Source organism: Rana temporaria, chromosome 4 (assembly GCF_905171775.1).
Source record: "Rana temporaria chromosome 4, aRanTem1.1, whole genome shotgun sequence".
NCBI lineage: Eukaryota > Metazoa > Chordata > Amphibia > Anura > Ranidae > Rana > Rana temporaria.
Window position 1 is genome coordinate 110,745,078 of NC_053492.1, and position 14,935 is coordinate 110,760,012.

At 41.9% G+C, this 14,935-nt stretch overlaps 1 protein-coding gene across 1 annotated transcript in view; it reads left to right on the top strand.

Moving 5' to 3' along the window:
* RAB6B (RAB6B, member RAS oncogene family) overlaps positions 1-14,295 on the top strand; it is a 75,878-nt gene extending 61,583 nt beyond the window's left edge. Inside the window, exons 6-8 of the mRNA XM_040348749.1 lie at positions 3,333-3,426; positions 10,398-10,464; positions 13,634-14,295. Coding sequence (XP_040204683.1) covers positions 3,333-3,426; positions 10,398-10,464; positions 13,634-13,698 — 226 coding nt within the window. The 3' untranslated portion in view covers positions 13,699-14,295. The remainder of the gene's footprint in view (positions 1-3,332; positions 3,427-10,397; positions 10,465-13,633) is intronic.
* The last annotated feature ends 640 nt before the right edge of the window (positions 14,296-14,935 follow it).

Genomic DNA, 14,935 nt, shown 5'->3' on the forward strand with positions numbered 1-14,935 from the left:
GCATGGTTATATCTTCTTAGTCCTCTCCATAAAATTATCAGAAGTTTGTGCTTGAAGTAGAACTATAGGCAACACTTTTTTTTCATTTTGGATAGAGTAAGGGAGGGTTATAGCCCCTGTCAGTTTATTTTTTTTTACCATCCTTGTCCCATTGCAGAGATTTCCCTTCACTTTCTGCCCCATTGCTAAACAGGAAGTGATAGGAAAGCTATGCAAATTAAGGGAATCCATTCCCCCCACCCAGGCATTGAGAACTAGTGTCCCTACTCGAAAATGTCAGTGTGGGTCTTAAACAGAAAGGGTGTGGCCTTGACAGGAAGGGGGTGGGTCATATTTAAATTAGGGGGTGCACAAGTTTAGTTAGATCTAGGGCAGCACAAAACCTAAATACACCACTGCTCCCACCCCACACTATAAAAGGTTCATTCCCACAGGAAGCTTTTGCATTGTGCTTGAGTGGAGATAGATAGAGCAGGGCTCAGTTTGCTACTAACGAGTTAGTGTGTTCACTTATTGTGACTTGTGAGTGTAGAGTGTTAGTGTAGTGTTAGTATAGTGTGTGAGTATAGTGTAGTGTCATTGTAGTGTGTTAGTGTAGTGCAGTGTTTAACACAGCATTACATAACATTTAATGTTGTAAACCCCTTTCTCTTTTCTTTAGTTTAGTTGCGTGTTTTTTTTTTTTTTTTTGTCCCCTGCCTGCCCCCCTTTCTTAAATTGTCAGCCACAGCTTTTGTGACTGCGACACTGGTGTTCCCCTTTTCTATTTTTTATGCTTCTGTTGCTTCAGTCCCCAAATTAAAGTGCACCAAACACCGTTTTTCATTCAATAAAGTGCTTCCAATTACACATTTCCCAGTTTCTATTAAATTTGGGTAAAAAGCTTTCAGGGAAAATCTAATTAAATGTAGTTTTTTTTCTATAAATGTCAGTTATGCTGCAGCAGATTCTATAAATGGTATAGATGCCCAACTTTACAGGCAGACTTCAATTGGGTTCGTTGTTTGGGTCTGAACTTGCAAAGTTCGAGAGTTCTGGCGAAAACCGAACCGGGGGGGGGGGGGGGGGGTTTGTTGGCTTGGCCCATCTCTAGTCAGGACCACTGATGTCCTCAATGCTGAGAAATGCAGGCAGATACTTATCCATCATGCCATACCATCAGGGAGGCATGTGATTGGCCCCAAATGTATTTTGCAGCAGGACAATGACCCTAAACATACAGCCAATATCATTAAGAACTATCTTCAGTGTAAAGAAGAACAGGGCATCATGGAAGTGATGATTTGGTCTCCGCAGAGCCCTGACCTCAACATAATCAAATCTGTCTGTTATTACTTGAAGAGATAGAAGAATTTGGGGCAGTATACATCCACAGAAGATCTGTGGTTAGTTCTCCAAGATGAACAACCCGACTGTCGAGTTCCGTCAACAACTAAGAGCCCATTCACACATGGGCAACACGACTTCCAGCACGACTTTGGGAGGCAACTTGGACACGACTTGAGTATGAATCAGCAGGCAACTTACAAGGCAAATTCAAGTTGCCTCCAGGACAGTACAAGGCAACTTCAAGTCGCCTCCAGGACAGGAGGCTTTCCAGTGGCCAATCAAACAACAATCAGCTCTGTGGGAGGGAGGGGTTTGCCTGAGAAATGTATGTTATCTTTCTGTATTGTTGCTTCAGTTAAGACAGTGATCAGACTTCTGAGGCGACTTCCATTGAAAACAATGGGTACAAGTTGCCTACAAGTCGCCTTGAAGTAATACAGGAACCTTTTCTGAAGTCGGAGTGACTTCAGTAGTGTACATTAAGACGGCTCTCATTCACTTCCATTCATTTTCTCGACCGCACGACTTGGGGCGACTTGAAGTCGGATGCCAGGTTGCCCCAGTGTGAACCGGCTCTAAGTGAATGTTTTTCATATAAGAACTGATGCTGTTTTTAAGGCAAAGGGTGGTCATACCAAATATTGATTTCTCTTCTGTCCATTTACTTTTAATTTTGTTAATTGCTAAAAATAAACTATTGACATTTTTATTTCTGAAAGCATTCTTCATTTACAGCATTTTTTCCTGCCTTTACACATTACTGTTTGTGTGATGTGAAATCCCTTGAGACATACAATGGATTCAATTAGAGAATGGGATTTTTAGGCATGCCAACTGAGATACACCATATTAGTTAGAAACCATTTACATTTTGTTGATCACATTAAAAGATTTATAGGCATATAACAGTATAATCCAGTGGTCACCCAGCGGGTTCTCAGTGGATAGTGGTGTCTAGATGTTGACACGAGAGGAGAGGAACAACCGGCCGGACATCCGTCTCGTCGTCTTGGAACCAGCACGGAACGCACTCAAAGTCAAATCGCAAGTGACGTCTGAACATGGAGATAAAGTTTCAGAGCATCTGCTTCTTCGTCAGATCTAAATGGCTATTGATTCTAGATGACAAGAAGGATGTCCGGCTGGTTGTTTCTCTCCTCTCGTGTCAACATCTACACACCACCATCCACCGGAGACCCGCTGAGTGACCACAGTATTACACTGTTATATGCATATTGATCTTTATACAAGTGTGAGTAGCCATTTAGCTGATAATTAACTATATCATTCATTGCATCTTCTGTTGCACTTAGTTTTTGCCACACCTTGCTTTTCTCCTGTAGAAAAAATACAACCCATCCTGTAAAGGGCCCCTTTTTTATGGTACCACCATATGATGTAGGATCCATCTGTTGAATATTTGAGTAACACAGAAAACAAAGGTCCCATGATTCAGTGCAGGTTGAAAGTCTTGCTGTTAGCATGATCCAGGGCTTTTTTTTCAGGGGGAACTCAGTTCCACCACCTTTGGCTCCGACCCTTTGGTGAATGCTCACCACAATCACTTGTAAACACAAAAGTCTGGTTTCTGTGTTTACAAGTTACAGCTCTGCACTCTGTGTGTAACCCCCCTGAACTCTGCACTCTGTATGTAATGTAATGTATGTAATGCAATTTAATGCCCCTTTAAGACCCTTCTACTGTTTGTGAAATCTGAACGGGGTCGTGGTTGAGTTCCTGCACCTATTTTCTGAGAAAAAAAGCTCTGGCATGATCTAATGCTCACTGAGTAGATGGATTCTAGATAACTTATTAGCTGCTTTTCTAATGGTAGGTATAAAGGCAAAAACATTCATTTGTTGTATTTAGGGACTTAACAGTAGTTATTATTTCAGGTAACAGAACTACTGTATGGGAAAAAAAAAACTGTTGATAAATTCCTTTAGACTGCAGTTGTTAAACGTTTGTAACTTAAATGAAAATTCCATATTTTTACCTTTTAGGCAGATCACCATAGAAGAAGGGGAGCAACGGGCAAAGGAGCTCAATGTCATGTTTATTGAAACTAGTGCCAAAACAGGATACAATGTTAAACAGGTAAGAGGATGTGTTTGTCAAAGCGTCCACCCATCATTTAGAACCTACTTGCTTTAGTAAATCAGTGTCACATGATATGTAAGAAGTGCAGGGACCCAGGTCAACTAATTATAAGTCTTAACTGAGCTCACTTCAGCAATCTGAAATTTGATTGGTTGCTTTAGGCTATTGCACTTGGCACATCTTCACTGATTTTTAAACAAGGTCAGTGTTTCCTGAACCTGTCATCAAGTTCCATCTACGTTGCATATTTTTCAAGTAATTTCCCATATGCACAGCTGGAGTAAATACGGTTTCAGGAAAGCTGTGAAGCTACCCATATAGATACCTACAAAGCATGAACTGCTGGTTGGACTTTAGAACAGATTTGGGGAACACTGCAAGTAATTATGCCTGTTAGTGTTGTTGAGATTGAGTATAAAAACAGTAACAGGTTTAGATTTTTTGGTTTCGATAGGGTTGAAGATGAACTCCAGGAATTCAGCAACTTTGTAAAATGTGCTGCATACTATGAGTTAAAGTGGTTGTAATGTCCAAAGGTTTAGCATCTTAATGCATTCTATGCATTAAGATAAAAAACCTTCTATGTGCAGCAGCCCCCCTAATACTTACCTGAGCCCCATCTCTGTCCAGCAATGTCCACGAGTGTCTCGGCCATCCGAGACTCTCCATCCTTATTGGCTGAGACACGCGCCATTGGCTCCCGCTGCTGTCAATCAATGTCAGTCAGCCAGTCAGGAGAGAGAGGGGGCAGGGTCGACCCACAGCTCTGTGTCTGACTGGACACAGAGAGCTATGACTTGGCTTGGGTACCCCCATAGCAAGCTGCTTGCTGTGGGGGCACTCAACAGTAGGGAGGGGCCAGGAGCACACTCAATACAAAGCACTCTGTGATTGGGCAGGAGAAAGTGAGGGCACTCATAGCAGCTGAATGCGACTTTGCAGCTGAAGAAGCTGAGACCAGTAAGTCCATAATCATAGACTCAATAGTTATGCTACTGGAACTCAGGAGAAAATGAAAACTGTGAATTAAAGAGATACGTCCACGAGGTGCCAGGCACCCCATTGAACATAACCTCTACTTATCCAGCACATTTTACAAAGAAGGTGAATTCCTGGAGTTTAGCTTTAAATTCATCTTAAACCTGAACTTCAAGCACATATAAAAGACACAAATGTACCTCTGCATTCATTATTGTAGCCTTGCATCGATTTTGTTTATTGCAAGCAGTACCTTTATTTGGGGAGAGGGGGGAATTACATCTCTGGGGGGAATTTTGTGCACCATCTGTGTGCAGAATGCCTCCAGGTAGCCATATCGCATTGAATTTTACAGAATATTACTTCGCAGCAGACTGAAAAGGAAATATAATTTCTAATAACAATAAATTACACAATGGCTTGTGCCACAATTGAATATGCTATATAATTTTTTTTGTGGAATTATGCTTTAAATTTTATGAATATATATATTTTCTTAAATATCTCTTTTTGTTCTTGCTAGACCCAGTCAATTGAGCCCTCCACTAGCATTTTCCCTGCGATCTTAGTATTACCTAGCATCAGTCATTGCCTCACACCCTGCTTTCCCCATTAAAATAAAGGGAAAAATCATAATGGGAGGCTAGAGAACTCACTAATGTTTGGCATTACTGAGAGCTTTTTGGTAGATAGTAGCAGAGGGGTGCACAGTCCAGCACTGACTCGTATAGCCTTAAGGTAAATCGGCACCTTTCAAACTTTAGATTTCAGGTTTCTTGCTACAGGAATGTGTGGATTTGGCACCTATAAAGTATGCACTGTTAAGGTGTTACCTTAGTAGGAAAGGTTAGCTTAAGGACTTATGCGTCCATTTTTCGACAAATCCGTTGACGCATGAAAAACGGACATCAATGCATTCCTATTTAAAAAATGGATGATCATTCATTTGCATCCATTTTGATCTGCTTTTTTTTTTTTTTTACAGATGAAAGCCCTATTTTTCATCTGTCAAACAAACGGAACAGACGAAAAACGGATGTTAGCGGCCGACATTCGCTTACATCCGATCCGCTGACATCTGTTTTTTCCCTCGCTGTATATTAGCTAGTTGCTATGGAAGGGGCTGGCTGCCACATCTTTAACAACCAATGAGTCATCAGCTGTCAGCAGGCCTTCCCCACTGACAGCTGAATGTAAATAAATAAAAAATAAATCGCCAAAAAATGGCATGGGGGTCCCCTCCTGGTCCACACCAGGTCCTTCAGGTCATGCCAAAAAATAAAAAAAAATGTTCCCCCCCCCCAAAATACATAACATGTTGGGGACAAGGGCCTCTTTTCGACAACCCTGGCTGGTGGTTGTCGGGGTCTGCAGGCTTATCGAATCTGGAAGCCCCCTTTAACAAGGTGGCCCCGAGATCCCACCCCCACCCTATGTGAATGGGTTGGGGTACATCGTACCCCAGCCCATTAACCCCAAAAAGCAGTGAAATGAAAAAAAAAATCAAGAGCCTGTTTTGACAAGTTCTTTATTAAAAAAAAATTGCTCTGAACCGTCTTCTGCCGGTCCGCTGTCTTCTTCCTCGCCAACGGTTACCCGCTGAAAACAAAAATTACGCTCTTCTCCTGAGGCTGTCTTCCTCCATTGTGTTGTCCCCCCGCTATCTGACATTTCTTATATAGCCATGGGGCGTGGCCATCTGTTGACTTTACCCGGAAAGTCCGCCCCGTGTGACGTCATCGAATAGCCACGCCCTATGGCTATATAAGTGATGTCAGACAGCACAACGGAGGAAGACAGCCTCAGAAGAGCGTCTTTTTTGTTTTCAGTCGGTAACTGCCAGCGAGGAAGAAGACAGCAGCGTTTGAGGAGGAAGACAGTGGTGTTGGAGAAGACGGCTCCATGAGAAGATGGCGGTGGGAGAACACTGCACCAGGAGAGAAGTCCTTGTTCCCATCAACATGGGGGCAAGGTGCTTTGGGGGGGGGGGCAGAGCTCCCCAAAGCACCCATACCCCCCATGTTGAGGGCATACGGCCTGGTATGGTTCAGGAAGGGGGGTACTCGCTCATCCCCTCCCTTTTCCTGATCAGGCTGCATGCTTGGATAAGGGTCTGGTATGAATCTTGGGGGGACTTCACACCATTTTTTTTTATTTTGGCGTGGGGGGTCCCCTTTGGTTTTATACCAAACCTGAAGGAGCTAGTATGAACCTGGGGGGGGCTTCCACACCATTTATTTATTTTTACAGCAATTTTTTTCTTTTTTTACATTCAGCTGTCAGTGGGGAACAGCTGATGACTCATCGTTTGTTCAGGACGCGGCGGCCGGCTCCTTGGCAACCATCTATATACAGTGTTTGAAGTTCAGTCACTTTTTTTTGTAAAAAACAGATGAATAACTAATGAGCATGGATAAAAAATGGATGAATACTTCATCCGTTTTGACGAGACTGAACTGATTAAATGAACGTTAGAGATACAGTAGGTTTAAGGTTAACAATTACAGATTTTTAGGTTTTTTAATTGTTAAGTGATAGATTTTTTGTTGGGGTTCAGGTTACGAGATAATTTTCAAGTGTTAGGGTTAGGTAAAGGATTAGTGTTACATTTTAGGGAAATATCTGAGTTTCTTCGAGGGACTCATTTAACGTTCAGGCTTTTTTAAGTTTAGGATTAAGTGTCAAGGTTAGGTCAAGGGTAGAAATAGAATAGAGGTCAGGGAAATTGTTGCAAATTATTCAATTTTAATTTTGTTTTCAACAATGAAAGCTTCTGTCTGAGAACTAACAGGTGCCAACTGCAACTGGTGCCCAAAACCAAGGTACCTAGAAAGGTAAGTCACAGGATGAACACAGCATGCAGTGCAATATGGTAATAAGTAGATGGCAGGTCCTTGGTTCATGATCCTGCAGTTATTTGATATTCTTAGACCACATTTACAAACTAGCAGAAAAGAAGCCTCCTGCTTCATGCAGTAGTAGCAGGGCTTTTTTTCAGGGGGAACTTGGGGGAACTCAGTTCCACCACCTTTGGCTCAGACCCTTTGGTGCCTGCTCACCACAATCACTTGTAAACACAGAAGTCTGGTTTCTGTGTTTACAAGTGACAGCTCTGCACTCTGTGTGTAACCCCCCTGAACTATGCACTCTGTATGTAATGCAATCCTGGTATTTAATGCCCCTTTAAGACCCTTCTACTGTTTGCGAAATCTGAACGGGGTCGTGGTTGAGTTCCTGCACCTATTTCCTGAGAAAAAAAGCTCTGAGTAGTAGTATTGGTTGTTCTTATCAATACGTAATAAGGCTTATAACTGTATATGTATTATAAATGTACACTATTTCAGTGGTCAGCATTGTATTTTGTATTCAACACAGTCCTTACTGTCAGCATTAAAAAAAAACATCAAAAAGCATGTTATGATGTTCAATGTCAGAAACATATTCCTGGGTATTATGAAAAAGCTGGGTCTCTGAACATTTTGTGCATTTTTAGTTGTCGGCTCTCCACTTACAGTTCAGCTTTTCTGGTTTCGTTCACCTAGAAATAAACTGCCAGAGGACAAAGGCAACAGTTTGAGCCATTCTCCCAGTCTTCAGTTCTAGATGTACTGACATAGAGTGGGAAAACTCTGTACTGACATAGAGTGGGAAAACACTACCCCCAGCATTGGCTGTCTTCATCATTATGATGGCTGATCATGTTAGTGTGATACCAAGGCTAACTAGTCAACTTATGGTAGAAGGGACAGCAAAATACAGTGGGCCTTGTGGTAGAAAGTATAAATCCAGTCTTGATTAGGGATTAGCCAAAGCCCCCCCCCCCCCAATTCGGTTCGCAGCAGAACATGCGAACAGGCAAATACCCTGCTAAAGTTTATGGGACACGAACATGAAAAATCAAAAGTGCTCATTTTAAAGGCTTATATGCAAGTTATTGCCTTAAAATGTGTTTGGGGGCCCAGGTCCTGCCCCAGGGGACATGTATCAATGCAAAACAATGTTTTAAAAAGGCATTTTTTTCAGGAGCAGTGATTTTAATAATGCTTAAAGTGAAACAATAAGGTCCCTTTCACACTGGGGCGGGGGCGGGAGTAAAGCGCCGCTATTTTTAGCAGCAATTTACCGCCAATTTTGCAGCGCTATTTGGCCACTAGCAGGGCAGTTAAAAGCCACTAGCGGGGTGGTTAAAAACCACCGCAAACTGTCTCTGCAGAGGCGCATTGCCGGCGGTATAGCTGCAGTGTCCCATTGATTTCAATAGGCAGGAGCAGTGGAGGAGTGGTATACACACCGCTCCAAAGATGCGGCTAGCAGGACTTTTTTTACCGTCCTGCTAGTGCACCGCATCAACGTGGGGACAAGGTTTTTTGGGGGGACCCCAAAGTACCCTCCCCATGTTGAGGGCATGTGGCCTGGTACAGTTGAGGCTCTCTCGCCCCCCCCCCCTTTTCCTGCGGCCTGCCAGGTTGCATGCTCAGATAAGGGTCTGGTATGGATTTTGGGTGGGACCTCCACGACATTTTTTTATTTTGCTGGTATGGTTTTTGGAGGGAACCCCCACACCAGTTTTTTCAATGATTTTTATGCATATTCGGCAATACATTACAGCTGCAAGTAGTTTTAAATGATTTGTTTTCCATTAGAAATGTAATTTTGCTGCTCTCATTTGATATACTATGTATGGCCACCATGTAAGCAGCCTTACATAGTGTGGGACGTGCACCCTGCCTTTGGCCAATCATGTCTCTCACAGCAGAGCGTGCTGTGATTGGCCAAAACATGCAGGTCAGGTGCATGCTTTGGTCAATCAGCAGCCATCAAAGCACTGCGATCTCGCAGTGCATTATGGGGCGTTCCGCAGACACTCTAATTTCCCGTGAACGCCCCATAACGTTCAGAATTCGGCAAACAGGTGAACACCCGATGTTCGAGTCGAACTTACGTTCAACTTGAACCACAGGCTTATCCCTAATCTTGATTATGAAAACCATAACATGATTTAGCCCTAATATTCAGTTCCTAACAGAGTAAAGCATGGTACTGGCTATTACTGTTGATTAACCTACCAATGACAGGCTGAGAGACGCAGTGACTTCACAGATGTTCCTGCACATCCCAGTGTTTATATCTGTACAGGGACCGATGCACAGCCCTGGATGAAATGTATCTGATAAGGGGGATTGTGTAATGCTGTTAGGAATGGATTTGAAGGGAGGTGTGTGCACTCTTCTGCTAACTAAGTTATGTTCTCCCAGGAGGAGGGATTGAGACAAAATACTTACCAGAAACAGGATGTAGATTCACATGGTATCTATCCACTCCAGTGAGAAAATGCAATTGCAATCTACTTTTATTAATATATAGTATAGACAGTAGGATATACTTCCAACTAAGGGTAGACAATATTTGAGGTGCATAGGCATCTGGGGAGCTTTCCTTGCCAGAAATGTCACCTGTAATAGCTATAATACATACAGTGTTACAATAATGCTGCTAAGGGCACTTTGTGATTGAAACAGAGACTGGTAACATTACTTTGACAAGTCACATGATTGGGACCAACCACCCCCACCCAGGGCTTTTTTCCTCCACACAGTTATTTACATGTGACTTCACTTACATTCGGAATGTTGAAGCAAATGAAGTGCAATGCACACTTGTATATCACTCCTTTGTGCTTTATAAATGAACAGTTTCCTTTTACGTAGTAGTATTGCCATGGTAAGGCCATGTTGCTGCTCTATAAATCGACCCCCAAATTTCCTAAACTGGGCTAGAAAATAGATAGCTTAAGTTTGATTGGTTGGTTTTGGAAATACGGTCCCATTTTATACATCAGGCCCACTAAGAGAAGACAGAGATAATTTTAATATCTTTATTGGCTGTCATATCACTAGTAGAGCTTCCGAAATAGGAAGACCACAAGAAATATCAAGACCATGATCCCGACTTTTATAGCACAAGATGACTTACAATTGTTTCCTTTACAGCTATTTCGCCGAGTGGCTTCTGCCCTGCCTGGGATGGAGTGTACAGAGGAGAAGAGCAAGGATGGCAGTATCCTTTATCATAGAGGCTTTGTAACCTCAGAACCTGGTGTGTTTTTTTTTTATAATCTCTGTATTGCATTGCTCTAAGGCAGTGATGGCGAACCTTGGCACCCCAGATGTTTTGGAACTACATTTCCCATGATGCTCAATTACATTGCAGAGTCCATGAGCATCATGGGAAATGTAGTTCCAAAACATCTGGGGTGCCAAGGTTCGCCATCACTGCTCTAAGGCATGGGTCTTCAAACTACGGCCCTCCAGTTGTTCAGGAACTACAATTCCCATCATGCCTAGTCATGTCTGTGAATGTCAGAGTTTTACAATGCCTGATGGGATGTGTAGTTCCGCAACAGCTGGAGGGCCGTAGTTTGAGGATCCCTGCTCTAAGGCTTAATGTACACGGGACGTTTTAAAAACCTCTCCTGAAAGATTTAACTTGACAGATAGCAACTGATGTTTGCTGCGTTTGCAATTAGGAGCATTTTTTATTTTTTTTTGCAAATAGTCAAAAGTGTATCTCCATTAAAAATGCCCGTAAATGAAATGCGGCTAAACACGAGTTACTACGTTTATAAGCTGTTACAGGCATTTGGGGTTTCAAATGCCTCTGAACATCCATCCTGAATGCATTTTTTTGCTTTCCAAAAAATTTCTCTAAACTCAACTGCCTAGAAACTACTACAAATGACCCTGTGTACATGTACTGATAAGATAAGTTCAGGGGCAGCTGAAAAAAACACCCAACTGCTCCTAAACGTCCGTTTACCAGCAGCAAAGTACATGAAGCCTTAATTTTCAGTCAATCAATATATATATATAAAATAATTGCACATTGTTTTGCTTTGGTCATCTCCTTATTCTCTACAAATAGATACTGACTCCTAGGTTACCCATTGCTTTTCTCTTTCTCCTTCACCTGAACCTTAAAACTTAAAGTGGTTGTAAACCCTTAAATACTACCAAGTGAAGTGACTGGCCTCAGGTGATACTCAGAGATTAAACAGAGATTAAACAAATCCTCCTACATAAGTTGTATCAGTTTATCAGCAGCCCTCTCTTCTCTACATTTATTCAAAGTCCAGAATTATAAAGCGTGTTTAAGCAATCAGAAAAAAAGGGGGCTGAAGTTACACTCTGAGGAGCTCAGTGAGGAGAGGCCTGAGAGCTGATTGGAGGAAAAGGACACACCTCCTTTCACACAGCACACAGAAACAGAGCTGAGGCTGCCAAATAGCAGGAGACCCCTCCCCTGTCACCTTGTTTCTCTTGGTGTCAGGAAAACTTGTCAGAAGTGGCTTATGCTGATAGCAGAGGAACAAAGCAACAGACAGAAATGACACTTAGTGCTCTTAACAGAGGCAAGTATACATTATAGAGGGATATGCTTTATTCATATTTCCTGTCTGAGGTTTACAACCACTTTAACCACTTCCAGACCTTAGGTGTTTTTCAGATTTGGTGTTTGCAAGACTAAAACAGTTTTTTCTGCTAGAAAATTACTTAAAACCCCCAAACATTATATATATTTTTTTCTAACACCCTAGAGAATAAAATAGTGGTCATTGCAATACTTTTTGTCACACCGTATTTGCGCAGCGGTCTTACAAGCGCACTTCTTTTGGAAAAAAATCACTTTTTTGAATTAAAAAATAACAATAAATTTGACCCAATTTTTTTATATATTGTGAAAGATAATGTTACGCCGAGTAAAATGATACCCAACATGTCACGCTTAAAAATTGCGCCCGCTTGTGGCATGGTGTCAAACTTTTACCCATAAAAATCTCGATAGGCGATGTTTAAAAAATTCTATAGGTTGCATTTTTTGAGCTACAGAGTAGAATTATTGCTCTCACTCTAACGATCGCGGCGATACCTCATTTGTGTGGTTTGAACACCGTTTTCATATGCGGGCACTACTTGCGTATGCGTTCGCTTATGCGCACAACCTCGTCGGGACGGGGCGCTTTAAAATATTTTTTTTTTGTTTTCTTATTTATTATTATTGATTTTATAATTTTTTACACTGAAATAATAATAAAAAAAAAAAATGTATCACTTTTATTCCTATTACAAGGAATGTAAACATCCCTTGTAATAGTAAAAAGCATGACAGGTCCTCTTAAATATGATATCTGGGGTCAAAAAGACATCAGATCTCATATTTAGACTTAAATGCAATAAAAAAATAAATAACAAAATTGTCATTTAAAAAAATTACAACAAAAAAATTGTCTCTTTAAGAGGCTGGGCGGGACTGACGTTTTGACGTCACTTCCGCCCAGCAAAGCTATGAGGACGGGTGGGGGCCATCTTGCCCTCAGTCGAGTCCTCACCGCTCAGGCAGCAAGATCCGATCTCCTCCGCCACTATCGACGGCTCCGGTAAGCGGTGGAGGGCGCGGAAGAGCGGCGGGAGGGGCCCGCCACCGATAACGGCAATCCACCGTGGAGACCGCCGTTATCGTTTACACGGCTGCCCACTGAAAAGATGGATACCTCGGTTGTGGCAGCAGCTGCTGCTGTTACAGAGATATCCATCTTTAAAAACAGGACGTACATTTACAGTAGGCGGGTCGGGAAGTGGTTAAGGCCTCATGCACACTTGAGTTAAAAAGTCCTGCTTTTACAGGTGTTTGAGCTTTGATTTGTTTTTTTGCCTCTAAACAACCCTCCATGTTGTCCAAGCACACTAAGGCCTACAGTAGGAGTTTAGAGGTGGGGCGTTTAGAGGCAGAAAAAAAACATCACTTGTGTGTTCAAGAGAGGAGATTTTGAGCATAAAAAACACTAAAAAATTTCTAACCGTGCATAAAGGTGCATTAACGATAGACACATTCCTGTGTTAAAGAATTCTGGCCAATAGAATGTATTAATGCCAAATACGGGAACGCACATAAATGCACATGAACGCTCATGCAAAAACATGGCCTTTTCTTGTTTTTTGTTGCTGCTAAACTCCTAAAAGCCTTAAAATTAAGTCAATCTTTAATTTGTTGCCCAACGTTAAGGGGAGGCAGATCTTTTGTAGATGTGGCCTTACAAAAGTTAAATGTGTGCAGCCTTGCCTTTTAATAGCCATTACTGATAATAAAGGTTCTGTATATCATCAGTTTTATTTTCACTGTAAGGTCCTCTGTATATGTAAGTTCTTTAACTGCTAATCCTCTGCTATAGTGATTGACATTAAACTTGATAAACCTCAAGAACCGCAAGTAACTGATGCTGGGTGCTCCTGCTAATACGCAGCGCATGACAGGTGAGCTGCCAGAGGCCGTGTGCTTAGCCCCGAGATGCTTCCTATTGGTTAGCCTGGAAAAACAAACATTTGGAAACCACATCCAGAGAATGTCAAGATCCTCCACTGCTCCTGACTTCTCCCACCTCCCTGGAAACCTTGTTTGCTTTTTTGTCTTTTTTTTTGCCTTTTGGCTCTTGTGTTGGTCTTGAATCTTCTACTCTCTCTTCTACCAGAGTCCTTCCATAATTGTTACTCATTGCACTTTTATTCCACATTGTCTCTTCTTTCTGTCCCTCTTGTGCTCACATCCCCTGGTCCTTATATATGCACCTTGTTATAAACAAATACATGTACAGAATCACTCCCTTACTACCAAGTGTCTAGACGTAGATAGTACTTGTACACCGAGTGATTTATTCTATGCCAACTGGCGAAAGCCAAGAGTACTCCAAATGGATTTGATTTAAATATGCACATGTAAATCCCTTCATTCACCAAGCTTACTCTAACTTCATTTTTACAATTTTAGATCAAATATAATTTCTCTTCCCTGTGATAACAAATACCTCCCTACACATACAACCTAGCCCCCCCCCCCCCCCCAACTCACCTCAGAAGAGAAAGGAAATCCTGACTCTAAATGCTGTTATTAACATTTTATTTTTATTTCCAGTTTTTGTTGTAATATATGTATAATTGTACTTTATTAAAATTGCCAAAAACTGTGACACAAAGTTATTGTGGTGTTAATATATGTTTAAATGGCAGACATTTGAGATGTGCTGCTTAATGTGAATCTACATTTGATCTGGATCTTTTAGATTCCACTTATTAAAGAGGGAAAAGGATCATATTGTTAAACTTCTGATCACTGCTACTAATATCACAAAGAGAATCAGAGGGTTCCATCAGTAAAGGTTCCACAGGAATATTGTAATAACATGGAATGTAGAGGGCATATGATTTATTTGATTTGATTTATTCTGATCACATGATGTTTCACCACTCCTCCACTTAAAAGAAAAAGTCCAGCCTGAGCTTTTTAGGCTGGGCTTCTCCTCTGGGTCACAGAAGTGCAATTCGTTTTGCACTCCTGTGTCCCGCTTTCAGCGGAGAACGGTCTGAAGTCCACCCCCGCGCTGACCCAAGTTCAGTTGAGGCAGCGTGTCATCCCAACTTCCGAAGTCTGGATCTGCCAGCTGCCTTGACTGATGGCAGTCTCAGCGAGCCCCTGAGAC